The 27,227-nt window shown below is 41.0% G+C and overlaps 1 protein-coding gene across 1 annotated transcript in view; it reads left to right on the forward strand.

Annotated features, from left to right (window-relative positions):
* DOCK3 (dedicator of cytokinesis 3) overlaps nucleotides 1-27,227 on the forward strand; it is a 390,304-nt gene that overhangs the window by 207,268 nt on the left and 155,809 nt on the right. Inside the window, exons 7-9 of the mRNA XM_063113398.1 lie at nucleotides 1-85; nucleotides 5,960-6,001; nucleotides 6,770-6,924. Of these exons, the coding sequence (XP_062969468.1) occupies nucleotides 1-85; nucleotides 5,960-6,001; nucleotides 6,770-6,924 (282 nt within the window). The remainder of the gene's footprint in view (nucleotides 86-5,959; nucleotides 6,002-6,769; nucleotides 6,925-27,227) is intronic.

Consider the following 27,227-nt stretch of genomic DNA (forward strand, 5'->3'; position numbering starts at 1 on the left):
GCATTTGGGCCTGGACTTGGTGCCTCGGAAGGACTTTGAAGTAGTGGATTCGGACCAGATTAGTGTCTCAGATCTCTATAAGATGGTAAGAAATCTAACATGGGGTAGATTGTTCCTGCATACCTCATTTTTCTGCTTTTTTTATTTTTCTTAATTATGTTATGAAACAGTATTGCTAAAATTGTTCCTTTGCCTCTGTCCTGTGGGAAGATCTAAAAGAATATTCACATTGTAACCTAACTACTTCATTGTTATCTTTCCACATTAGCATGTATTGGGAATTGTGATAGTCTGTTGTCTTCTAGTGCTAATTAATATTTTTAGTAGATTTTATGGGATAAATCAGTTGATAAGATTATTTACTAAAAAATCAAGCATCATTTCATTGGTAATCTCAACTACATATGCCTTATATTTCCTTGTAAAACTCACAGTACTTAACACAATTCCCAGTGTATATAGCAACAATTAATTTTGTTATTCAATTGAAAAGCATGTTCAAAGCTGCATAGTTTTTTTCCCATATTGGTAGACTTTTGTAGACTAAATGGACTAGAGACTTCAAAGAGCTGAAAACTACTTCTCTACTGGGGAGAAATTGGGAGAGGCAGTAGTGTAGTCCGTGCATGTCTTAATTTACATTTTTGAGGTACATTGCTAGGCACTTGGGAATAAAACAATACTTTGTTTTTAGTCTTAGCACGAAGTCTAGAGTTAGGTAGCAAACATGGAGACATAATGCATTACAGCCCTAATACAGGTGATAATGGCTCTGAAGAGGGAGGTATTGGCTGGCCAGCTGAAGGCTGCCTGACAACAAGGTATTGGTTTTTCCTTACAGTATCATGAAAGAGGTTCCAAAATGCCAGTTCTGATGCCCTCTCTAGGTGCTCATGTGGTTTGCTTTCAGACTGGATGGAAAAGTTCTCCCAAAATTTGATGCTTCTGAAGTCTAAAATGACACTAGTTATTGTCAACAGGGATTTTTAAAAAAATTTTTATTGAATCATACTTGATTATACATATTTTGGGGGGTCAACATTGACATATGTTGATCAAATCAATATTACTAACATATATATTGTTACAAATCATACTTATTCATTATGCCCCTTGTCCAATTTCTCCCCCTCCCCCCTGTAATTACCCTAGATTTCTTCTCTCCTTCTGAAAGAGTAATGGTTACTTGGTTGATTTGTTGCCTAGATGATCTGTCCAATGCTGAGAGGTGGTTAAGATCCCCCAATATATCATAGAGCAGATGCTTCTTCTGTCACTCTGGAATGAGCTTTGTGGAGAGAGACCTCATCTTTTCTTTGGTCTCTTTGGTGACTCTCCTTGTGTTGGTGCACTCCAGTGGCTGTGGACCATCTGCATGGTAGTTGTGGTGTCTAGCCGCTTTTGTGGCAGCCATGATTATTGTGGTGGCTGTGATGGCCACCTACATGGAGGTGATGTTTTTGGCATGCTCCTTACCTAGTTGTTGGTGGTGATGGCAGTGTGCCTAGTTGTGGGAGGGGGTCCAGTCCCCGGCTCCATTCCTCAGGAGCCTGGCAGGTCCTGTGGCGCTGGCGGTGTGCCTGGTTGTGGGTGGAGGGTATAGTAACAGGGATATTTTATACTGAAATTAGGTATTTTGTGAACTCCTCCTGTATCTGGTTCTTACTGAAAATTTATGAATAGTAAGGTTGGTAGTCATTTTTAAGAGTTAGTTAGTAAATCTATTTGAGAAGAATGATTTAGTGCAGCCCCTGAATGCAAAAGAAGACAATAGAATTCATTTAGGCCAGTAACCTTCTAATGAGATATGGTCAGTAAACAATAGAAAACCTGCTTTTTTTTTTTTGGAAGCCTGATTTTTTAAAAGTTTTTAAAAAAAACTTTATTTTATATATGAATTTTCTTTTGTGCATTTACATTCTATGTGATGATTTACCTAGCTGGTGGAGATTTGATTTTGTTATATTTAATATGTATCGTGGGAACATACAGTCCCATGAATTAACATTAATACTCAATAATAATTAGCTAATATTGCTAATAACACACATGAATATTTAATAATTAGCAAATACAGCTAAAGGGACACACTTAAATTAATATTTAATTTTACTTCAGTTTTATTTAGGGTTAAATATATGTATGTATTTGGAAAAGAAATGAAACCATTCTACTGCAACAACCATTCTTCTTACCCATGTGATGTAGAGCACTTCACCAGATGAGTGCTGTACCACACCTCTAAGGTACAAAAGGAAACCAAGATGGAAACTCTCACTGTTGAGTTTATCAGCACCAGGCACCAAACACTTGTGAATTCACCCTTGTTCCTAGCCAGGGTTTGACTGTAAATGTGAATAACTTTTCTATAATGACTATTTATAAAGAAGAATACCAATTATAATAAGAATAAGAATGACAATTATAGATAACAATTAACAGCCAATTACACTATGATAGGTACTATGCTGAATTATCTGCTCAAAACCCTATGGGGTTGAATATATTAGTCCGTTTCTATTGATTATAACAGAATACCTGAAACTGGGTAACTTATAAAGGAATGAAATTTATTTCTTACAGCTTCAGAAGCTGGGTCCACAGTCCAGGGGACACATCTGGTGAGGGCCTTCTTCTGGGTGGGAACTCTCTACAGGATCCCTTGTGACCAGGATATCACATGGCGAGAATGGCCTGAGCAAGAGACTAAACTGCTCACTTGCTCTCCTTTTAAAGCCATCAGAGCCATGCCCATAAACCCATTAATCCATCAACCCATTACTCCATGACTGGATCAGTCCCTTCACAAGGGCACAGTCCTCATGATCCAATTACCTCTTAAAGGCTGCACTTTCTACCACCATATTGGAGGTTAAATTCCAACATGAGCTTGGGTGGGGTGAGGGGGATTCATACCACAGCATTCTGCCCCAGACTCCCCAAAGCTCATGTCCTTCTCACAAACAGATATATTCATTATATCCTCATAGCTCCAAAATTTTAACTTGTCCCAGCCCCAACTCAGAAAGTCCAAAGTTTCATCTGAAATTAACACAAGTTATCTACTTCCAAGATACAATGGCGGGACAAGCATAGGGTGCATTTTCCTATTCACAAAAGGAGGAGGAATAGGCCAGAAGAAAGGCATAACAAGTCCTAAGCATATCTGAAACTCAGCAGGGCAGGCATTAAACCTTAAAGCTGGAAAATAAGCTCTCTTGACTCCATGTCCTGCATCCTCTGCACACTGGTGAGGGAGTTGAGCTTCCAAGTCCTTGGGCAGCCCACTCCTATGGCTTTCCTGGGCTCAGCCATGCTTCAGCCCTCCCAGGCTGGCATTGCATGATGTTAGCTCTACACTTCTGGGGTCTCTCTGGTGGTTCCACTTTTACGGCTCCACTATCCAGGCCCTGGTGGGGTTTCTCTGCTTTAGCTCTGACCCCACATTTCCACTCTGCATTGCTCTAGTGAAGACTCTCTATATTGACTCCACTCCTGTGACAAATTTCTTTCTGGGCCCATAGGCTTTTCCATACATCCTTTGAAATTGGCGTTCTGGTAGCTTACAGACTTAACATGACATGGACACTGCTAAGGTTTCTAGCTTGCATCTTTCAAAGCAGTGGGTCCAGCTGCACCTGGGCCAATTTAGCTATGGCAGGAGCAGCCAGGTGCGGGTGTGGGGAACAGTGTCTGGGGGTGGCCCTGGGCAGTGAGCCTGTAGAGAGTGCCTTGGGCCTATTCCCTTAAACCATTCTGTCTCCCTAGGCCTCTGGGCCTGTAATGGGAGGGACAGCCTTGAAGGTCTCTAAAATGCCTTCATGGTATTTCTTCCATTCTCTTTCGTATGATCCCTTCTTTCTGTACTGATCTCCTTAGCAGAGGGTCACTGGGCTACACCCTTGATTTTCTTTCCCAAAGATATGTTTTCATTCTTTACATGGCCAGGCTGAGAGTTGTCCAATTTTTTACCCTATGCATTCTTTTAATTATAAATTCCAGCTTTATGTCATGCTTTGGCTGCCATAACTCAGCATAGCATGTTATAAGTAGCCACACAGCTGCCTGAATGCTTTTCTTCCTTCCGCCTGATACCCTAGTTCATAACTTTTAAGTTCCACATTCCATAAAGCCCTCCATCATTGACACAAGTCAGCCAAGTTCTTTACCAGTTCATAACAGGGGTGATCTTTGCCCCAGTTTCCAGTAAGCTCCTTCTCATTTACATCTAAGACCTTCTTAAAAAATAATAATAATAAAATAAAATAAGACATTCTCAGAATGGCCTTTACTGTCCATATTTCTGTCAGCATTTTAGTCACCCCCACTTAACCGTTCTCTAAGACATTCTAAACTTTCCCTGGTCTTCTTGTCTTCTAAGCCCTCACCAAAATCTAGGCTTTCTCTAGCCTTCTTCTCTAATTCTTCTAACTTTTACCCATGATCCGGTTCCAAAGCCGCTTCCACATTCTCAGGTATTCATTATAAGCAACACTCTACTTCTCAGTACCGATTTTCTGTATTAGTCCATTCCTGTTGCTTATAACAGAATACCTGAAACTAGGTAATTTATAATGAAAAGAGGTTTATTTCATATGGTTTCAGGGGCTGGGAAGTCCATGTGCCAGGGGACACATCTGGTGAGGGCCTTCTTCTGCATAGGAACTCTACGGGTCCCATATGACCAGGATATCACATGACAAGAATGGTCTGAGCAAGAGAACTAACCTTCTTACTTGTTCTCCTTTTAAAGCCATCAGAACTATGCTCATGACAATCCATTAAGCCATCAACCCATTAATCCATGAATGGGTCAATCCATTAATGAAGGCACAGTCCTTGTGATCTAATCACCTCTTAAAGACCCCGCCTTCCACCACCACATTGGGGGTTAAGTTCTCACATGAGCTTGGAAGGGCATTCAAACCACAGCATTGAGTTAGGCACAGAATTTTATCCTCATTTTACAGATGAAGAAATACACAGCTGGTAAGTGTAAGCCGAGATTCAAAACTAGGTATCCTGACTTCTGCACCTAGATTCCCAACTACTGTATCATGCTGATTCTCATTATGTAATTTGAGCTTCATAATAAGCTTGTGAGGAAGATAAGATAGGCTCTTATCTCAATTTTATAGTCAAGGAAAATGTCTCTTGGAGAAATTAAGCAATTTGTCTGAAGTTTCACAGCCTATGAGTGGCATAGCTTTGATTGGAATCTGCTTCTTCTAACTTTAGCCAACAGCAAAGGAACAGCATAGAGAAATGTTTAGGAAGGAGCCCTTTTTTGTTTAAAGGCTCCATTATGTAAAGCCTGAAGAAGATGGATTAGGCGACTCAGGAAGTGATACAGTTTATGAAGAGGACAGTGCAAAGCAAGAATCAAATAGCAAGCACCCACCTGTGACTTGGCTGGTACTCAGAGATGGTGAAGCTTGGTTTTGAATTCAGACTTTGCTCTTTTCTTGTTGTGTGACCTTCAGCAAACTGCTTCCTTACTCTAAGCCTTAGTAGCCTCCATCAAATATGAATAATGCTCGTCTAACAAGATTATCAGAATTAAAAGAGTGATGACTCCCAGACCTGGTCCCCCCAGAGCTATGGAGGCTTGGAGTCCTGGGCCTGGCCCAGGTGGCTGTTTTCCCAAGGGCCGGGACTGCTAATTTTAGCTTGATTGTACAGGCTTCGGGGGTTAGAAATTCATCCCGGATTAGAGGGACCATGCCTTGCTCTGTACTGTTCTGTCAGTCTGTCCCCCAGGGGTGGGGGCATGGGGACCATTCATTGCCTGGCATTAACCCCTTAGAGGGAACAGTAAAGCTCTCAAAAAAAAAAAAAAAAAATTAAACGAGATCATGAATCTAAAAGGCATAGCAGACTACCTAGCATATAGAAGGTGCTTAATAAAAGTTAGTTTCTTTCCTTGTAGAGTGATTTTTTTCTTTATTTCCTTCCACAGCATTTATCTAGCCGGCAGAGTGTACAGCAAAGCACATCCCAGGTAAGCAGCTTACCCAGGTTTTCCAGTCTTTTCCCTCAACTCTGTCTTTTAAGAGATCATAACATGAATGCACCAGGACATGACAGACTCCATTGATTTCCTTGTTATGTGGTGCCTTTCATCTAAGGAGCCTTGACCTCCAAGCAAATTTGGCCAGTCTCCACTCCTCTGTGCAAATTTACACGAGCACAATTGAAAGAAAGTAGATCGAGACTAAAATGATTCAGGGAGAAAACAAAAGTGTTATTTAGGGGGCTGGCTGGTTAGCTCAGTTGGTTAATGCTTCCTTGGAGAATTTAGAAGTTTGTGACCTGGTGGAGATTTTGAGTTCACTTGTAAGTTGGCATTACTGTTCCCATATCTCCTTCACTGTTTACTTCTCCTGGCTGCTTGCTTGCCCACCTCAACTCAAGTCTCTCAACGCAGCATCCCCTGCTGACAAAGAAAACATTCTCAGGGCCGGCCTGTGGCTCACTCGGGAGAGTGCGGTGCTGATAACGCCAAGGCCACGGGTTCGGATCCCATATAGGGATGGCCGGTTAGCTCACTGGGTGAGCATGGTGCTGACAACACCAAGTCAAGGGTTAAGATCCCCTTACTGATCATCTTTTTAAAAAAAAAAAAAAGAAAAGAAAACGTTCTCAGATTCTCTCTTAAATAATCCCCTTCAGTGGTGTGAGGAGAGTTAGTAATTTAGTTTTCATTTTTAAACGATCAGTATAATAAATAACCAAAATAGAAATCACTGGTTTTTGCCTTCCTCATTAGGTAGATACAATGCGCCCACGTCATGGGGAAACCTGTCGGATGCCAGTACCACATCACTTCTTCCTCAGCCTGAAGAGTTTTACCTACAATACCATTGGGGAAGATACCGATGTCTTCTTTTCCTTATATGACATGAGAGAAGGCAAGCAGATTAGGTAAGCGTCACTGGAAGTTCTGGTAAGTGACTTATATTAAAGGATGGTATGAGCCATAGGCATTTTTGGCCTTCAGAGAAGGTAGATACACGGAGGAGGCAAAACAAGATAAAGTAACTTCGTCTTATTAGCTGGAAGTTTGGCCCCAATTCCCAGTGTACCCTGAAGTTATCTAAACCATACTATGTGTGGCTTCTTTTATTTTCTATGCCTATTTTCACATGGAAGCTCAAAGTCAAGTCTCGGCCGTCACCACATCAGGGAGAGAAAAGGATGCTTCTATTTAATGCTGGAGAGAAGTCATAGGAGAAACATAGAACAAAGCAAATGCAGCAGAGATGCCTAGCCCCCAGAGCAGGAAGTCCTGGGCCCTGGTTTGCAGCATGTGAGAGAAAGGGTTCACAGGGAAAGAGGCCGATGGTGTCCCCTCTGAGGGCAGCCCCAACCCTCAGTGCCATTCCAGCCCTGTGAAGCGGAGAGCATCTTCTTGGGCAGAAAGGCTGACCTGCCTTTGTCATTCTTCTTTGCCTTGGACTGGAGGAGAGACAGCAAAAGAGGCTAACATGCAGTAGACTATGTATGTTGGTAGAGCAGTGGGGCCCTTAAGCATGAACAACTACAGCAGTGCTTTCTCCTTTGAAGGGTAGGGAGGAGTCAAGGAGACTCTCTAGTCTTCCCTTCCTCTAGAGGCCAGTAAGGCTCTGATGATGTGAGATGACCTTTGTAGCCAACATGAAATTTTAGGGAGTACAAATATTTCTCTCTGGTTATCTTCTAAGTGGAGCACAGAGAAAATAAATCTTGGGTTACTTTTATATTGCTTGGGAAAAACTTGCATTGGGAGTGTTTTATGGGATTTTTTTGGTTGGTTTTTTTGTTTGTGTTTTTTACTTAAAATTTGAAAACAGCTTTTTTACTTTTCTAATTGCATGTTTCATGTGGGGAACTTAAAAATGGAAGTTATGACATAGTACAAAAGAAAAGCAGTTTGAGTGCCCCACAATGTCTTTGATCTTGACAAAAAAAATTAAAGTGCTGTGCTTTACTTTGGCATAGGTATAAAATGATACACCCATGGTCAGGGCATGTGAGTTTCCTGTGTCATCAATGGTATGTGTCCCTGGAACAGCTGTTAGAGAATGTAGTAGTGGTGTGATGGCAGCTACAGCTGCTACAGTGGTGTGCTGTACAGGAAGGACTACAGGCCAGGGCTGCATGGATGTAGATTCGGGCTGCTCTTATTTTTCCACTAGATCAGAGGTTTGTAAATTTTATTATTTATTTTGTGCATGTATAGGAGTCCTTTCTTCAAGCTAAATTTTATAAGCCCAAAATATGAGACAGATAAAAAGAAACTATTCCATTGTTGAAGGGGAGCAGGAGGTAACAGGAATCTCACTATGCCCCTGCCCCCACCCAGTACCCTGTGGAACTGCTGAAAGTCTGTGGGTTGCATTTTGAAAACCAGAGCACATTACTTGGTCATCCTTGAATAAGGGACTGTGTCTTCTCTCTCCATAATTTCAGCACCTCACACAGTGCATGTGCTCTGTATGTGCTTTATCAGGCTTACCGAACAGACAACAGAACCACCCCACTGCTCTCATTTGTAATCTGGGGCAGAGGGGCGGGGGGGGGATTAATGCAAAAGTTATTTTGCCTACACTTAACTGTTTATAATTAACTGTTTATAATTTACCTCAGGAAATTATAAAGCATTTTAAAAGAAGAAATGTAAAAAACAACTTTTTTTTGTAGAGTTGCTGGAAGTGTTTAGGTCATTTAAAAATTCCTAGATATTAGGACTGTACAACCTTCCCATTTAAATAAGAAAACTGTAAGGTCCTTTGTTGAAAATATCCACTTTCTTTAGTTTTAGAGTGAACTAATAGGCAGAATTTTATTATTTTATTTATTTTTATTGAATTATAATTGATTATACATATTCTGGGGTTCAATATTGATGTATGTTGATCAAATCAATATTATTAGCATATATATTATTACAAATCACACTTATTCTTTATGCCCCTTATCCAATCTCTTCCCATCCGCCTCTCTCTCCTACCTCTGATAATCCTAGATTTCTTCTCTCCTTCTTTCTTTCTCTCTCTCTCTCTCTTTCCTATTTTTTCTTTAAAAGATGACCAGTAATGGGATCTTAACCCTTGGCTTGGTGTTGTCAGCACCAGGCTCAGCCAGTGAGCTAACCAGCCATCCCTATATATGATCCGAACCCATGGCCTTGGTGTTATCAGCACCTCACTCTCTTGAGTGAGCCATGGGCCGGCCCCTCCTCTCTCCTTCTGAAAGAGTAATGGTTACTCTGTTCATTTGTTGCCTAGATGATCTGTCTAGTGCTGAGAGAGATATGTTCTGGTCCCCCACTCTTATTATAGAGTAGATGCTTCTGTCAGTCTGCAATGGGCTTTGTGGAGAGAGACATCCTCTTCTTTTCTTTGGTCTCGTCTCCACTGATGACTCTCCTTGTGTTAATGCACTCGAGTGGCTGGGGGGCCATCTGCACAGTGGTTGCGGCATCTAGCCACTTTTGTGATAGCCATGGCTATTGTGGTGGCTTTGGTGGGCCACCCAAATGGAATTGGTGTTTTTACGTGCTCCTTGCCCGGTTGCGGGAGGAGGGGTTGGTCCCCAGCACCATCTGTTTTTACATTCTAGATGTTGTTGTGGAGCAGTTGAATGGGAGGGGGAGAAGAGAAGGGGGAAGGAAATAGGGTGGGTTAAGGAGGAAGGAGGGGGGGCATGGTTGAGGCCCATGGCCCCCCCATCATTCCTGCAGGGGAGATCAGGGGGCTTCCAGTGGTGGCTTGGTCATTGCTGGGCTGAATGCAGATGACGGGGGTGTAGCTGAAGCCCTAGGCCCCCCACTGTCCCGGCTCGGGAGCCCAGGACACTTCCTCTGGTGGCTTGGTGGTTGTTACTGGGCGGGGTGTGGGTGTTGCAGGGGTGTATCCAAGGCCCTTGGACCCCCACCACCTCAGCTCAGGAACCTAGGGCATTTCCTGCGGTGGCTCGGTGGTCATCGCTGGGCTGGTTGTGGGTGTCAGGGGGCATGGCTGAGGCCCCCAGCCTTCCCCCCTTCCTGGCTTGGGGGCTCAGGGGGCTTCTGGTCATCCTAGGTTTTATAGGTGTTCTTTGGTGAAGTGAGGCCTTTACTAGTTAATATCAGTCTTTGTCTCTGGTCTGTGGGTATTTTGTTTTTACTTTCAGTTCTGTGTTGGATTATTTGCTGTTCCCACCACTTACATTCTGCAGTGGAACTAAATTGTTGTCCTTTTTTACTTCTAAAATGAGGGAACTTCCTGTGGGGACCAGCACTGAGGCTTTTGGTTGAGCTAAATTGCTACTTTGCTGCTGATACCCTGGGAAAGGCTTTTTGTGCAGCTCATGTTTAATGGTTGACCTTGTTGGTACTTCCAGGTCTTGTGAGGTCCAGAACACCTGGGTTGTGTAGAAACTCGGGTCTTGACCTGAGTCTTTTCAGCAACCTACTCCCCCTGCAGTTCTATATTCCTGACCAGTCTCCACTGAGTGGTCCTGCACTGATTGGAGTGCAGATCAGCTGTCCATGCTGTGCCCCAACGGTCCCCCAGTGGCCCATCTCCCCCACCGCCTGTACTCCAAGCACTTCCCATGGGACGGTCCAAGCACTAGTTGCTTGCTATGACTCACCAGCCTCTGAGTGGTTCCTTTTTTAGTTGTGGCTCCTCACTCCTATGTGGGTCCATGGGAATCCTGTTAATGGTCTTGCTGGCCTGAGGGCCACCAAGGCCCTCTTCTCCCCTGCCTCCACCAAGCAACTTCATATGAAGGGCACAGCAGCCACTTTTGCCAGCTCTTGCTCCATGCACTCACCAGGAAACTTACTTTACCCATAGAGACACACACAGACTGAAAGTGAAAGGTTGGAAAATGGTATTCCACACAAATGGAAACCAAAAAAGAACCGGAGTAGCTATACTTACAGATAAAATAAGACTTCAAGTGAAGAACAATAAATCTAGTGGTTTTTTTTTTTTTTTAAGACTCTTTGTATTACTTAATGTATCTCCAAAGAATCTTTCAAATTTACATTCCCACAAACATTGTATGAAAATTTAAGGTATGTTCCACACTCTTATCAGTACTGGGTACTATTAGTTTTTGTTTGATGGTATGTTTTTATTTTTGTTTATTTATTTATAGTGGCTGGCCTGTACAGGGATCAGAACCCATGACCTTGGTATTATAAGGCTGTGCTCTAACCAACTGAGCTAACTGGCCAGCCACAAATTTTTTTTTTAATGGTAAAGTATATATGTAACATAAGAATTGCCATTTTAAGCATTTTAAAACATACCATTGTGGGAAATTAACTACGTTCACAATGCTGTGTATTCACCACCTTTATCTATTTCCAAAACTTTTGTGTCATCCAAAATATAAACTCTATACCCATTAAGCAATAACTTCTCATTATTCCTTCTCCCCAGTTTCTGGTAACCTAAAACTACTTCTGTCTCTGATATTTTTTTGTTTATTTTTTCTTAATTGACCTATGATAATTGCATATATTTATGGAGTACAGTTTGATATTTGGGTACATTTGTAGAATGTGCAATGATCACATCAAGGTATTTAGCACATCTATCTCTTCAAACCTCTTTGTGTTGGGAACATTCAGAATTCTCTCAATTAGCTCCTTGAAATTGTACAGTGATTTGCTGGTGACTGTAGTCTTTATACATGGCTGTAAAACACTAGATCTTATTCTTCCTGTCTCTCTGCAATTTTGTATCCACTGACCACCCCCTCTCTCTTCACTGTGGTGAGATGAAACCTCACTGATTTTGATTTGCATTTTCCTGATGATTAGCGATGTTGGGCATTTTTTTCATGTACCTATTGGTCATTTGTATGTCTTACTCTGCAAATGGTCTGTTCAGGTCATTTGCCCATTTTTTAACTGGGTTATTTGTTTGTTTGTTTTTGCTGTTGAGTTGTTTGAATTCTTTGTATATTCTGGATATTCCTCCCTTGTTGGATGCGTAGTTTGCAAGTATTTTCTCCCATTCTACCAGTTATCTCTATATTCTGTTGATTGTTTCCTTTGCTGTACAGAAGCTTTTTAGTCTGATATAATCCCATTTGTCTATTTTTGCTTTTGTTGCCTGTGCTTTTGAGGTCTTCTTTATAAAGTATTGTCCAGCGCAATGTCCTAAAGCATTTTCCTATACAAATTTCATGGTATTGGATCTTACATTTAAGTCTTTAAAATCCATTTTGAGTTGGTTTTTGTGTATGGTGAGAAATAGGGGTCTAGTTTCATTCTTTTGCAGATGGATATCCAATTTACCTAGCACGATTTATTAAAGAGACTTCCTTTCCCCAGTGTATCTTTACACCTTTGTCAAAATACATGGCTTTATTCAATAGATATTTGTTTATAAATACATGGCTGTAAATACATGGCCTTATTTCTGGGTTCCCTATTCTGTTCTATTCATTGGTCTGTGTGTCTGCTTTTATGCCAGTACCATGCTATTTTGGTTAATATAGCTTTGTATATTTTGAAGTTAGGTGGTATGATGCCTCCTGCTTTGTTCTTTTTGGTCAGTATTTCTTTGGCAATTTGGGGTCTTTTGTAGTTTCATACAAATTTTAGCATTCTTTTTTCTATTTCTGAAGAAGGTCATTTATATTTTGGTAGGGATTGCATTGAGTTTGTAGTTTGCTTTTGGTAGTATGATCATTTTGACAATATTAATTCTTCCAATCCATGAACATGGATATCTTTCCATTTCTTTGTATTCTCTTCAATTTATTTCATCAGTGTTTTATAGTTTTCCTCATAGAGATCTTTCTTTCACCTCCTTGTTTAAATTAATTCCTAGGCATTTTATTTTTTGTAGCTTTTATAAATGAGGTTGCTTTGTTGATTTTTTTTCATCTTGCTTGTTATTGATATATAGAGACCCTATTGATTTTTGCATTTTGATTTTGTGTCCACAACTTTACTGAATTCGTTTGTCAGTTGTAAGAGATTTTTGGTGGAGCTTTTATGGTTTCATATATATAAGATCATGTTGTCTGCAAACAGGGACAGTTTGACTACCTTCTTTCCAGTTTAGATGCTCTTTATCATTTTCTCTTGCCTAGCTGCTCTGGCTAGAACTTCTAGTACTATGTTGAATAAGGGTGGAGAGAATGGGCATCCTTGTCTTGTTCCAGTTCTTAGAAGAAAAGCTCTTAGTGTTTCCCCATTTAGTATATTAGCTGTGGGTTTGTCACATATGGCCTTTATTGTGCTGAGTTATGTTTCTTCTGTGCCTAACTTGTTGAGGATTTTTATCATGAAGGGATATTGAATTTTATCAAATACTTTTTCTGTGTCAATTGAGATGATCATGTGGTTTTTATCCTTTGTTTTGTTGATGTGAAATATCACATTTATTGATTTGCATATGTTGAACAGACCTTGCGTCACTGGGTTAATTTACACTTGATCATAGTGAGTGATCTTTTTAATACACTGCTGGATTTGGGTTGCTAGTATTTTGTTGAGTATTTTTACATCTGTGTTGATTAGGAAATTGGCCTGTAGTTTTCTTTTTTTGTTGTGTCCTTGTCTGCTTTTGGTATCAGGATAATGCTGGCCTCCCAGAATGAGTTTGAAAGAATTTCCACTTATTCAATTTTTTGAAGAGTTTGAAAAGACTTGATATTAATTCTTTCTTAAATGTTTGATAGAATTCAGTAGTGTAGCCATCTAGTCCTAGGCTTTTGTTTAATGGGAGACTTTTTATTACTGATTCAATCTTGTTACTCACAATTTGTTCAGATTTTCTGTTTCTGCTTGATTCAGTCTTGGTAGATTGTATGTGTCCATGAATTTATACATTTTCTCTAGGTTTTTCAATTTGTTGGTGTACAGTTGTACATAATAATTTCTAACAATCCTTTAAGTTTCTGTGATATCAGTTGTAATGTCTCCCTGTTCATTTCCAATTTTATTTATTGAGTCTTTCTCTTTTTCTTGTTTAGTTTATCTAGTGGTTTGTCAGTTTTGTTTATCTTTTCACAAAAAGCCAACACTTTGTTTTGTTGATCTTTTGTATTGGGGGGCTCAGTTTTATTTATTTTTGCTCTGATCTTTGCTATTTCTTTCTATTAATTTTGTCTTTGGTTTGTTCTTGCCTTTATAGGTCCTTGAGATACATTGTTAGAATGTTTATCTGAATTTCTTCTACTTTTTTCATGTAGGCATTTGTTGCTAATAAGTATCCTTCTTAGTACTGCTTTGGCTGTATACCATGTTTTAGTTTTCATTTGTTTCAAGAAATTTTTAACTTTATGCCTTAATTTTTTTGACTCATTGGTTGTTCAGGAGCATGTTGTTTAATCTCCATGTATTTGTACACTGTTGAAAGTTTCTCCTACTATTGATTTCTAATTTTATTCCATTGTGGTCAGGGAAGATATTTGATATGATTTCAGTTTTTTAAAATTTGTTAAGACTTGTTTTATGGGATAAACATGGTCAGTCCTGGAGAATGTTCCATATGCTGATGAGAAGAATGTGTGTTCCACAGCTGTTGGATGAAATGTTCTGTAAATGTCTGTAAGGTCCATTTGGTTTGTGGTTTAATTAATTGTTTAATTCCATTGTTTCTGTGTTGATTTTCTATCTAGATGATCTGTCCAGTGCTGAGAGTCGAGTGTTGAAATCCCCAACTATTATTGTGTTGGAGTCTGTCTCTCCCTTTAGATCTAATATTGTTTGCTTTATGTATGTGGGTACTCCAGTGTTGGTATATAACAATTAACAATGGTTATATTCTCTTGCTTAAATGGCCTCTTTAACATTATATAATGACCTTCTTTGTCTCTTTACAGTTTTTGACTTAAATTCTGTTTTATCTGATATAAGTATTGCTACTCTTGCTCTCTTTTGGAGTTTGAGTGGATTATGTTTTTCTATCCTTCCACTTTTAGTCTATGTGTGTCTTTACAGGCATAGTGAGTTTCTTGAAAGCAGTATATAGTTGGGTCTTTTTATTTTTATTTTTTAAATTCATTCAGCCAGTCTCTAAGTTTTGTTTGGGAATTTAGTCCATTAATATTCAAGGGTTATTATTGATAGGTGAGGACTTACTCCTGTCATTTTGTTGATAGTTTTCTGATCATTTTGCATGTGTTTTGTTCCCTTCTTCCTTTCTTGTTGTTTATTATCCCAGTTTGATAGTTTTATGTAGTGATAAGGCTTAACTCCTTTCTCTTTGCCATTTGTGTACCTGTTTTACCAGTGAGTTTTATCCTTTTGCATGTTTTCTTGATGGTAGTTATCATCCTTTCACTTCCAGATGTAAGACTCTTGAGTATTTCTTGTAAAGCTGGTAGAGTTGTGATGAATTCCCTCAGTTTTTGCTTGTCTGTGAAAGACTTAATTTTCCTTTATTCCTGATGGATAGCTTTGCTGGGTACAGTATTCTTGGCTGGCAATTTTATCTTTCAGCACTTTGAATATATCATCCCATTGTCTCCTGGCCTTTAAGGATTCTGCTGAGAATTATATTGTTCCTGTAATAGGGATTCCCTTATATATGACCTGATGCTTTTCTATTGCTGTTTTTAGAATTTTTTTCTTTTCTTTGACTTTTGGCATTTTGACTATTATGTGTCTTGGAAAATATCTTTTTGGTTGAATTTATTTGAGTACCTTTGAGTTTCCTGGATCTGTATATCCATATCTCTCCAAAGATTCAGGACATTTTCAGCCATTATTTCAATAAATAGGTTTTTGATGCCTTTTTCCTTCTCTTCTCCTTCACAAACGCCCATAATTTGAATATGTGTTTGTTTAATGGTAAAATTACTGTAGGTTTTCTGAAATCTTGTTTTTCTCTTACTGGGTTATTTCAAATGACCTATCTTGCAGTTTAGAGATTCTTCTGCTTGCTTGTAGTCTGCTATGAGCTTTCTATTGTATTTTTTAATTTCGTTGATTGAATTCTTCAGCTGCAAGATTTATGTTTGGTTCTTTTCATGATGTCTATCTCTTTATTAAGTTTCTTCTTCATATCATTCATTGTTTTCCTGGTTTTGTTGAATTTTCTATCTGTATTTCCTCATATCTCATTGAATTTTCTTAAGATCATTATTTTCAATTATTTTTCCAGCAGTTTGTTGATTTCCTCTTTCTTGAGGGGTGTGCACTATTGCATTATCATGTTCCTTTGTTGGTGTCATATTTCCTTGATTTTTCTTTTTCTTGTGTTCCTGCATTGATGCTTAAGCATCTGGCAGAACAATCACCTCTTTGAAACTTTACAGAGGGCTTTTATAGACAGAGTCTTTCACCTGCAGTTAGGTCTTAGTGTACTGGTTGAGAAATGTGTAGTGACTCTGTTTCCACATAAATGTAGTGGTTTAGTCTCTGGGTAGCTTTTTCATTTGTGACCAGTGTCACTGATAACTGTTGGTACCTCAGTGACCTAGGCTGTAGAGCTTTGTGGCAATGGTGGCAGCAGTGGCAGTGGCATAGGTTTTTAAGGTCTTTGATGGTAAGGGCTTTTTGAATCCTTCTATTCTCATTTTCCCCACAATGGGGACACTTTACTGAGGGGATTCCTCTTGGTGTCAGGTCTGACCTGACTTATAGCAGCCGTAGTGGTGCTGAGTTCCAGGTGCAGGTGCATGGAGCACCTGGGATCCTGGGCTCAGTGTCTGAAGAACCTCTTGTGGCACCTGGGTCTCAGGGTGTAGGTTCACTCTCTGTGGCAGGTTTGGATGTAGATTGCCCATAGCACCAGGATCTGTGATTCTGAGGCCTCCTTTGGCACCTCAGGATCAGTGGGCTGAGTTGTAGCTGTGACTTTGACCCTGGGGAGCAGTGCACTCTTTCAACTCTGGGGGAGAAGGAGTGCACTGGAGGTTTGGGCACGGGCAACAGATTATGGCTACAATTCAGGAACCAGAGCCAATGGGGCTCAGTTGTCCCTTGGTTCCCAGGGGGCGAGATATCATGTAGTGGTCACTCTAGCCCTTAGAATGGTGAGACTCAGCAATATCTCAGTCTTAATGAGGCCAGGTGCAGTGGCAGCAAGGACCCAGAATAGCAGGGTGTAGCTGTCATTTAGGCCTTGCATTAGTCCATTTCTGTTGCTTAAAACAGAATACCTGAAGCTGGGTAATTTATAAACAAAAGAGGTTCATTTGGCTCACAATTCTTGGACAGCGGCATCTGGCACCTGCTTCAGGCAGCTTCTACTCATGGTGGAAAATGGCAGGGCAGCCAGCAGGTGCAAGCAGACTACATGGTGAGAAGAAGCGAGAGAGAGAGAGAGAGGGGAGGGGAGGTGCCAGTGTCCTTTAAACAACCAGTTCTTGCAGGAACCAATAGAGTAAGAACTCACTCACTACCCCTGCCCCAGGAAGGGCATTAATCTATTTATGAGGGATCTTCCCCCCATGACCCAAGAGCCCCCAACACTGCCACATTAGGGATCAGATTTCAACATGAGCTTTGAGGGGGAACAACTGATGGAGTTTGGATGTGTTGTCCCCTCCAAAACTGATGTGGAAATTTGATCCCCAGTTTGGCAGCGTTGGAAACCAATTGAGGCATGGGGGCATATCCCTCATGAATGGATTAATGCTCTCCCTGGGGGTAGGGGTCCTGAGTGAGATCTCACTCTGTTAGTTCCCACGAGAGCTGGTTGTTTATAGGACCCTGGCACCTCCTCTCTTGTTTCCTCTCGCCATGTGATCTGTTTGTACCTGCTCCCAGCTGCCTGCTGCTTTCTGCCATGAGTAGAAGCAGCCTGAGGCCTCTGCCAGATGCACCTGTCCCAGAATTGTAGGCCAAATAAACCTCTTTTCCTTATAAAATACCCATTCTCAGGTATTTCTGTTATAGCAACACAAATAGACTAACACAGAAAATTGGTATTGAGGAGTGGGGTGTTGCTATACCGGTACCTGAAAATGTGGATGCAGCTTTAGAACTGGGTATTAGGCAAAGGTGGGAGGAGATTGGAGGACTTAGAAGAAGACAAAAAGATGAGAGAATGATTGGAACGTTTTAGAGATTGGTTAAATGGTTGTGACCAGAATGCTGATAGAAATGTGTACAGTAAAGGCCATGCTGATGATAGGGTCTCAAATAGAAATGAAGAGCTTATTGGGAATTGGACAAAAGATCACCCTTGCTACACCATAGCAAGGAACTTGGCTGCATTATGTCCATGCCCTTGGACTTTGTGGAAGGTAGGACTTAAGAGTTGTGAACTGGAATGCTTGGGAGAAGAAATTTCAAAGCAGCAAAGCATTAAGGAAGCTGCATGGTTACTTTTAACAGCCTACTCTGAGTTATGGCAGCAAAGGCATGACATAAAGCCATAATTTAAAAGGGAAGCAAAGCAGAGTGTAAAGATTTGGAAAATTTGCAGACTGGCCATGTGGTAGAGAAGCAGAGAGCAAGAGAAAAATGCAAGGGTGAAGCAGATAAACTGTTTGCTAAAGACATTAGCTTAGTGGTGAGGCAGCCAGATGCTAATAGCCAGGACAGTGGCAGAAAAGAAGCCCTAAGGGCATTTGAGAAGTCTGGAAGTGTGCCCCACCCATCACAGGCCCCAAGGCCTAGAAGGACTGAGTTGTCCTGGAGGACAGACCTGGGGCGCAGCTGCCTTCAGGAAGCTGCTCCCTGTGTCCCAGCTGCTCTGGCTGGAGCAGCCACAAGTGTAGTTCGTGCAGCAGCTCTAGAGAGTAGAAACCTGAAACCCCATTAGTGTCCACATTGTGTTAAGTCTTCAGGCTGGCAGGATGTGAGAGCAGTGGAGGCATGGCAGCCTCCACCCAGATTTCAGAGGATGTATGGAAAAACCTGGGGACCCAAGCAGAGACCTGCTTCAGGGGCAGAGCCACCACAGAGGTCATCTAGTAGAGCAATGCTGAGCAGGAAAGTGGGGCTGGAGCTCCCACAGAGAGCCCTCAACAGGGAAATGTCTAGTACAGCCAAGGCAGCAGGGCTGCTGCCAGGACCCTAGAACTGCAGGGCCACTGATAACATGCAACACTAGCCTGGAAAAGCCATAGGCACCAGCGCAGCCCACTGGGCTGCACCCAGCAGAGCTGTGGAAGCGAGGTTGCCCGAGATTTGGGGGGCTCAGATGCCACATTGTGCCCAGGGTGCAGGACTTGGAGTCAAAGAAGATTATTTTGGAGCTTTAAGACTTCATGTCTTCCCTGCTGGGTTTTGGACTTCTTTGCGGCCTGTTTCTCCTTTCTCCTGGCCTATTCCTCCCTTTTGGAATGGGAATGTATACCCAATGTCTGTTCCACCATTGTATCTTGGCAGTAGATAAATTTGTTTTTGATTTTTACAGGTTCACAGCTGGAAGGACTTTTGCTTTTGGTCTCAGATGAGATTTCGGACTTTGGACTTTTAAGTTGCTGGAACAAGCTAAGACTTTTGGGACTGTTGGGATGGAATAACTGTATTTTGTATGTGAGAGGAACATGAGTTTTGGGGGGCCAGGGGCAGAATGGTGGAGTTTGGATGTGTTGTCCCCTCCAAAACTCATGTGGAAATTTGATCCCCAGTGTGGCAGTGTTGGAAACTGATTGAGGCATGGGGGCAGATCCCTCATGAATGGATTAATGCTCTCCCTGGGGGTGGGGGTCCTGAGTGAGATCTCGCTCTATTAGTTCCCACGAGAGCTGGTTGTTTATAGGACTCTGGCACCTCCTCTCTCTCTCTCTTGCTTCCTCTCACCATGTGATCTGCTTGTACTCGCTGCCAGCTGCCTGCTGCTTTCTGCCATGAGTAGAAGCAGCCTGAGGCCCATGCCAGATGCAGCTATCTCAGAATCATAGGCCAAATAAACCTCTTTTCCTTATAAATTACCCAGTCTCAGATATTTCTGTTGTAGCAACACAAATGGATCAATACAACAACATATCCAAATTCTATCAGGCCTTGTTGGGCAGGGAACAGTACAGCACTGACTCCACTCCCCAGGGAAAGGGGTGTTTCAGCAGCTTAGTTTTCAGAGGAATAGTCCAGCTCCAGGGAAGCAGGGTACTAGAGTTGTTCGGCCAGTAAGGCAGGATGAGCTCAGCCACAACTCTGTTTCTGTGGGGTATGGAATACTACATCATCTCTGCCTTGGGATGTACAGATGCTCAGCTCAGCGAAGCAGTTTCTCAGCCAAGAAATTAATTCCCCAGGGGGCAATGCACTGCTTTAGTTCAGCTCCAGGGGGTGGGACAGATTCCCCCAGAGGGAGTGCACAGCCTCTGGGAGGGTTGGGTGGAGTGGCTCCAACACCTTTCAGCCCCTCAGGGCAGGGCGTAACAGCTGCTCTCAGCTTGGCTTGGGGTAGTTGTTTCAGTGGTGGTTTAGCCTCTGAGATGAAATGGTGTCACTCACCCCTGGGGTAAGACACCTTCCGGCAGCAGTTCTTGTTCCAAGATGGCATAGTGCAGTAGCCGAGGGCAGGGCGAGATGTTGGGTCCTCTGGGGGAGCACAACTGTGTGGACACAAGGGAGCTCTCTCAACTGGGCTTAGTACCTGTGAGGACTACTGGGGTCCCAAGTGGTGAGGACTGTAGGTGTCCAAGGTATTGATGAAGTCTGCTGGGATCCTCTCCCTTACCTTTTCCCCACAGGGAGAAGTTTCTCCTGGTTCCAAGCTGTTCCTGCCTGGGGATTGGGGTGGTGGAGGCCAGGTGTTTTCTTCCATTCTTTAGGTGGCTATCCTGAGTTTCTGTGCTCACTAGCATCTGTTAGTCCTTTGATGTTCTCCAGCACTCTCCTTTAGTTGTTTCCATCCAAATGTAATTTTTTATTCTTTTGTCTGTCACTTGAGGAAGAGACAAGTTGTGGGGTCTTCTAGTCAGCCACCTTGTTCCACTCTAACAAGTGAATTTTGCAGGTTATGTTTTTCCAGTTACTAGAATATCCATTAGGAGATGCCATGATTGAATTATGTAGGGCATGACCTTTCATAAAAGACAATATTTTCTCAATATTATTATTGCCAAAATAGTATTTTTACATGAGGCTTTAGAGAGCAAGCACACTTTAGCATTTGTTTAAAATTTTTCAGTTTGCAAAATAAATTGGAAAACGTGATATACTTTGAGTATCCCTTATCTGACATGCTTGGGTCCAGAAGTGATTCAGATTTCAAATTTTAAAATTTTTTTTAGATCTTGGAATGTTTGCAGAGTACATGCCAGTTGAGAATCCCTAATCCAAAATTCTCCAGTGAGTATTTACTTTGTGTGTCATGTCAGTGCTGAAAAAGTTTATATTTTGGAGCATTTTGGATTTCAGATTTTTGGATTAAGGATGCTTAACTTGTAATAAATAAACAGGAAAACATTATATTATCAGTGATAAGTACAGTCATATAGATTGATAGAGTAGCATTCTGTACACTTGATGAAAGAGCTCTTAGCTAAATTTTTTTTCCAACCTTTCTTCATTTATTTATCTGTTTTTTTCTTTGGCATTTCATTCAGAACTGCTACAGGTCTGGGTTACTCTTGGGAAGTTGCAAAGGGCCCATCTGGGAAGTATATATTTGCCTACACCGGGTAAAAGAGCTACTCCTGAATAAAGAGAAGTAGCTCCTGTTCTGACATTGCCTTTTTGGCATGAAGGCCTAACATGATTACTTTTCTATAAATACTTCAGGCTGCTTAGCTTTCAGTTGAGAAGCATAAAAGTGTACACTTATTTGGTCCCAATAGGTGTGATAAGCAAAACACATGAAAGGCAGGGTCAGTTCCCCAATCTCCCAGCTTCGTCACATGGACACACACCATCCTCAGAAATGTTATGACTTGAATGTTGGAGGTAGCAAAGATGAACTGACATAGCATTGTGCTGTCCCATCAGCAGAACCTCACTCTCACTTCACTTGCCTTTACTTATCTATGTGCTTTTTGATGTTAGAATTAGGAGCCTGATTCTGGGGTGAGAGCAGAAATTGTTAGAGTAAAAACAACTGTTTGTAGCTCACCACGTAATTGATCATCAAGCTACCATTTAGTTAATTTTCATGAGAAGTACATAATTTCCAAAGACCCAATAGGGGATGTTTAGTTATAAAAATGCTATTATAATTTATTTGAGAATATGTGACAACAGATTTACTTGTGTATCTCTTTTGCTTTAGACAAAATGGAAGGAATCTCTTTTCCAGGATGTTTTTGTCTTACAAGAGTCTCTGCTTGTTCCAAATCAGGCCTCCGACCGTTGCCTGCATCTCAGTCTTGGTGGGAATGCCATGCATTTCAAACAGACTAGGTGCTGCCAGAAGAGCTGCAGTGGAAGCTTGGCACAGACTTCCTAGTTGAAAGAACTGAGGTGCCCCATGTGGGTAATAGGGGTATTGGGGCCAGCTAGGCTTCCTTCATGTGGCACCAGCTAGGCTTCCTTCATGTGCCACGCAGACACTCACTGTGCCTGTCTGGGTCAATATTTGGTTTGCAACAGTTCCTAGGTACATTTTCCCATGAAACTCACCTTCCCCCCCCCGACCCCCTGTCACTTTTTTTTCTCAGTGCTCTTTTTATAAGGTGAAATACCGGATAAAGGTGGACTTTGAAGTCAAACAGATCCAGATTTGAATTCCAACTTCCCCATTCTCTATGTTCTCATCTTGAGCCAGGAACTGTCCCTCACTGATTAATAGTTTCTTCAGAGGTGAAATAACTGTGTGAAGATTAAATGCAATTAGGCAAGAAAAAAAAAATACTTAAAACAATGCCTGGTACACAAAAGGCACTCATTAAGTGGTTGCTGCTGCTGCTGCTGCTGCTGCTATAGCAAGCTGATGAGTACCAAAACTGTATCTCCCGCTCACATCTTTTCTCTGAGCTTCAGACTTGGGATTTTAGCTGCGTGTTTTCTGTTCACCTGCGTGTCCCATACAGACCTCAAATTCAACATGCACACCTGAACTTTACATCTTCCCCCTTTACATCTTCCCCCTTTACATCTTCTCTGGTTGACAATACCACATCCAGTCAACTGCTAAATACGGTCAGCTCTGTCTTCTAAATGTATCTCACATCCATTCACCTCTCTTTAATCCCAAAACGGCATCATAGCTTGCTTGGTCTACTGCAGTTGTCTTTGGAGTATTTTCTGTATTACCAACCCGACTTCCGCACTGCAGCCTAAGTGATCATTCTAAACACTTATGAGATCATGCTGCTTCTCAGGGTTGAACTTTCAAGCTCTTTCTGAGGCTCACAATGGGATTTTCCAAATATGGTATTCCTAACACCAATTGAGGTGCATTTTAAAAATACAGATTCCTGGACTCTCTCCAGTTCTCTCCTCTAGACATTCTGATCCATAAGATCGGGGGTGGGGCCCAGGAATATGTATTTTATATGAGCTGCCAGGCACTCCTGATTATAACCAAGTTTGGAGAATTCTCATATGTAAGTCTACACTGTTTTGTATGACATCTCTGACCACTCCCCAGTTCTCCAGTGCCCTCTTAACTCATGCTCTGAGCTTCTGCACGTGACAGGCTACCTCATGCTTCAGGAAGTCTGCACTTGGCACTGTCTCCTCCTAGAATCCCTATTTTCTTCATCTCTAATTACCCCTTACCAAATGGCAAAAGCCTAGCAATCTTTCAAGAACCTGTTTCAATTCCTCTTTCAGGTAGCCTACTCTTATCCCAGTAGTTTGTCTACCTCTTTCTATGCAAATGTAGCATTTTCACATTGTGTTGTAATTTTTGGTTTATATGTGTTTCTGTCCCACTAGACTAAGAACCTTGAGGACAGAAATTGTTTTATTTCTATATCCTCAGCATCTAGCCCAGTTTCTGAAAATGGTAGGAGTTCATGAGTATTTGTTGAAAGGATAAAAGGTAGGGAGGAAGGCTAGAAAGAATGCTTCAATTGTACCAATAGTGACAAAAATGTTTCTTGGAGCCCTGAAGTGTCTGAGGGACAAGTAGTGGTTAGGGTAGAAACCTAAGTAGGGAAGATTCCTATTTCCCCACCTCCCCTACCCCCGCTGCCCAGGAACCCCCACCTATGGTTCAACCAAAGTAACTCTGCTTTTTAATTTTTCATATGTTGGTGAACAGTGTAAGTTTTTGTTGAAAAGCAGGGGAGAGCTGGTACTAAAAATAAATTTGGAAACCATAGCACTGGACCCTGGTTTGCCTTTATAAAACCTCTTTGTGTATTTCTGTTCTCTGTACTTTAAAATGAAGAGGGAAAACTTGAAGAACTTGAGAAATAAAGCCAAGTGATCAAATTGGGAAATTAATCTGTGGGGGAATGTTAAGGATTTCCTAATCTGTTGAGTTGTACAATGTACGATAGCCTTGGGGCTACTTGCCTGTTTTCAAGCACCAGACAGGTATCATAAAAGAGATGCTAAACAGTTGGCATCCATCTCCTTGGAAGACCAGATGAGAAGCATAAAGATTAAATTGAAAGAGTTTGGAGAATTCCTCTGAATTTATTTGAGGAGACTGCTTTTATTTCCAAAATACAGTCTTCAGGAAATACCTCCCTGAGAATAAGAGACTCTGCCTCTGCCTCAGTGCCTGGCATAGGCTGGTACCTCATTGGCAGTCACGGAGCATTTGCTGAAGAGATGCATGAATCACCATCAATGAAGAAGTGTGTGAAGTGCAGTGCCACCCAGCAATTATAACTCTCATAAAAGCAAGTGATCTTAAAATTAAGATGCCATTAGACCTGTTACAGATTCAAATTATGGAATTTATTTGTAAGAACTTGCTCAATAATATGAAATTAATGTGACTTCGTATACTGGATGTCTGTAATTTATTATTATAAAGACAAATAAATGAATAGTTCTCTTGTAACATTGCTTACTGAAAAGTAAGAGTGTTAACCATCTCTTTTTCTCTTGAAAGAGATCATGTAGTAAATTAGACAAGTTTCTCACCCGTATTAGTTAAGAGAAAGAATGACCTGTTGCTCTCATGTAGAGATGTGGGTGTTTATGAAATCTCATTAATAAATTGGACTTTTTTGACCACAGTTCGTCTTACAACTTTTACATCTTTGGGTAATATGAGTAATTGCTGTAGTTTTAGGTGGCAAATAGATTCAATCAACACTTATCAAACTGTGCTTCTGCAGACTCCATTGCCTTGCACAAAAGTGGATTGTGGGGTTGTGCGTCACCTGTTCCTTTGGTGCTTAAAATATATACCAACATTTTAAGCCTCTGAGAAGTCCTAAAGTGTAGAAACCTGTCTACCCTATGTAATGCAGTATTTCCCAACAATATTTGACCATAGCTGTTGTCAAATCAAGGGAACATTGAATAGATATTTGTAAAGCTAGGACTAGGTCTCACAGACCCCTCAAACCCGTTTTCCAGACTGGGTCACAAACCCTTCACACACAGGTCTACGAGCTAGGTAATAGGAAAAGGTCCTTGGAGTCGTGGGTGAAGAAATAATAGGCTTTATTCAGAACCAGGAACAGTTGACCTAATATGGCTTCCCAGAGCATCCTCAAGAAGCACTGCACGTCAGAGCCGTTAGTCCTTTATACTTAAGTCCATAACCCAAAACACCTTCAGGGACACAGAATCCAATCCCAGGATGTGAGGAGCAGCGTTGGAATCGCCCCACTGTCTGCAATTTCCATACAGAAGATGGCGGGCTGGGTGGAACTGCACATGTGCAATCACATTAGACAATAACAAGGAACACCTGGGTGTGCACGCGCATATTTACACCAGATGCTTGGCAAGATTCTGTACATCTGACAGGCCCTGACCATTTTTTCTATATTTTCCCAACAACATTTGTCTTCAGATAACTCGAATGTTAATGGAAAGCAGCATTTATTTATCATACCCATTGGAGAAGCTAGCAAAACAGGAAATAATTAGATGTATCCTTAAAGCCTTCTGAAATGAAAAAAAAAACCAAAAACCAGTTATTTTGAGTTTCACAAATTGTCAAGAAGGCCAGGTGAATCCAAAATCATGAAAGGCTCTAGGAAATGTGAAGCACAGGTGGGCGCTATGAGGACTAGTTAGGGGCCTCTTTTCATTGTTGAGGAGAAAGAGAAAAGATCCTGAGTTCTCATAGAGCCAGCAACTCTGTTCATCCAGGAATTTGTCTCTTGTACCCTTTTATCTTAGAACAGTTTCATCACCCCTAAAAGAAATTCCATATCATTTAGCAGTCATACAATTTTCTCCAAACCACCAGCCCCAGGCATTTACTAATCTATTTTCTATCTCTGTAGATTTGCCTCTTGTGGACATTTCATAAAAATTGAATCATACAATACTTGGTCTTTTGTGACTGGCTTTTATCACTTAGCATAATGTTTTTTAAGGGATATCTGCTTTATAGCATATGTCAGTACTTCATTCCTTTTTATAATATAATATTTCATTATATGGATATACCTATCACATTTTATTTATCGACGCATTCATTATGTATATTTTGGCTGTTTTCACCTCTGGCTTTTATTAGTAATGCTGCTATGAACATTCACATACAAGTTTTTGTGTGACCGTATGTTTTCATTTCTTCTTGATATATACCTAGGATAGGATTTGCTGGGTCATATAATAATTATATTTAACCTTTTGAAGAATTTACGGATTGTTTTCTAAAGTGGCTATACCATTTTACATTTCCATCAGCAGAATATGATGGTTTCAGTTTTTCCACCTCCTAGTCAATACTTGTCATTATCTGTCTTTTTAAATAAAGCCATTCTAGTGGGTGTGAAGTGGTACCCTCATTGTGGGTTTGATGTGCAATTCCCTAATGGCTAATAATGTTGAAAATCTTTTCATATGCTTATTGGCCATTTGTATATTTTCTTTGGAGAAACATCTATTCAAGTCCTTTGACCATTTTGGAATTGGGTTGTCTTTATTATTGGATTTTAAAAGTTCTTTATATATTCTAGGTACAGGTTCCTTATGAGATACATGATCTGCAAATACTTTTTTCCTTGTAGGTTGTCTTTCATTTTCTTTATGATGTGCTTTGAAGCACAAAAGCTTTTAATTTGAATTAAGTCCAACTGATCTATTTTTTCTTTTGTTGCTTGTGCTTCTGGTATCCTGCTTAAGAAGCCACTGCATAACCCAAGTTCATGAAGATTTATGCCTGTGTTTTCTTCTAAAAGGTTTATAGTTTTGACTGTTACATTTAAGTATTATCCGTTTTAGCTAATTTTTATATATGGTGTGAAATAGATATCCAGCTTTATTCTTCTGCATGTGGATAGCACCATTCGTTGAA

This window comes from Cynocephalus volans, chromosome 11 (assembly GCF_027409185.1).
Source record: "Cynocephalus volans isolate mCynVol1 chromosome 11, mCynVol1.pri, whole genome shotgun sequence".
NCBI classification, from domain to species: domain Eukaryota; kingdom Metazoa; phylum Chordata; class Mammalia; order Dermoptera; family Cynocephalidae; genus Cynocephalus; species Cynocephalus volans.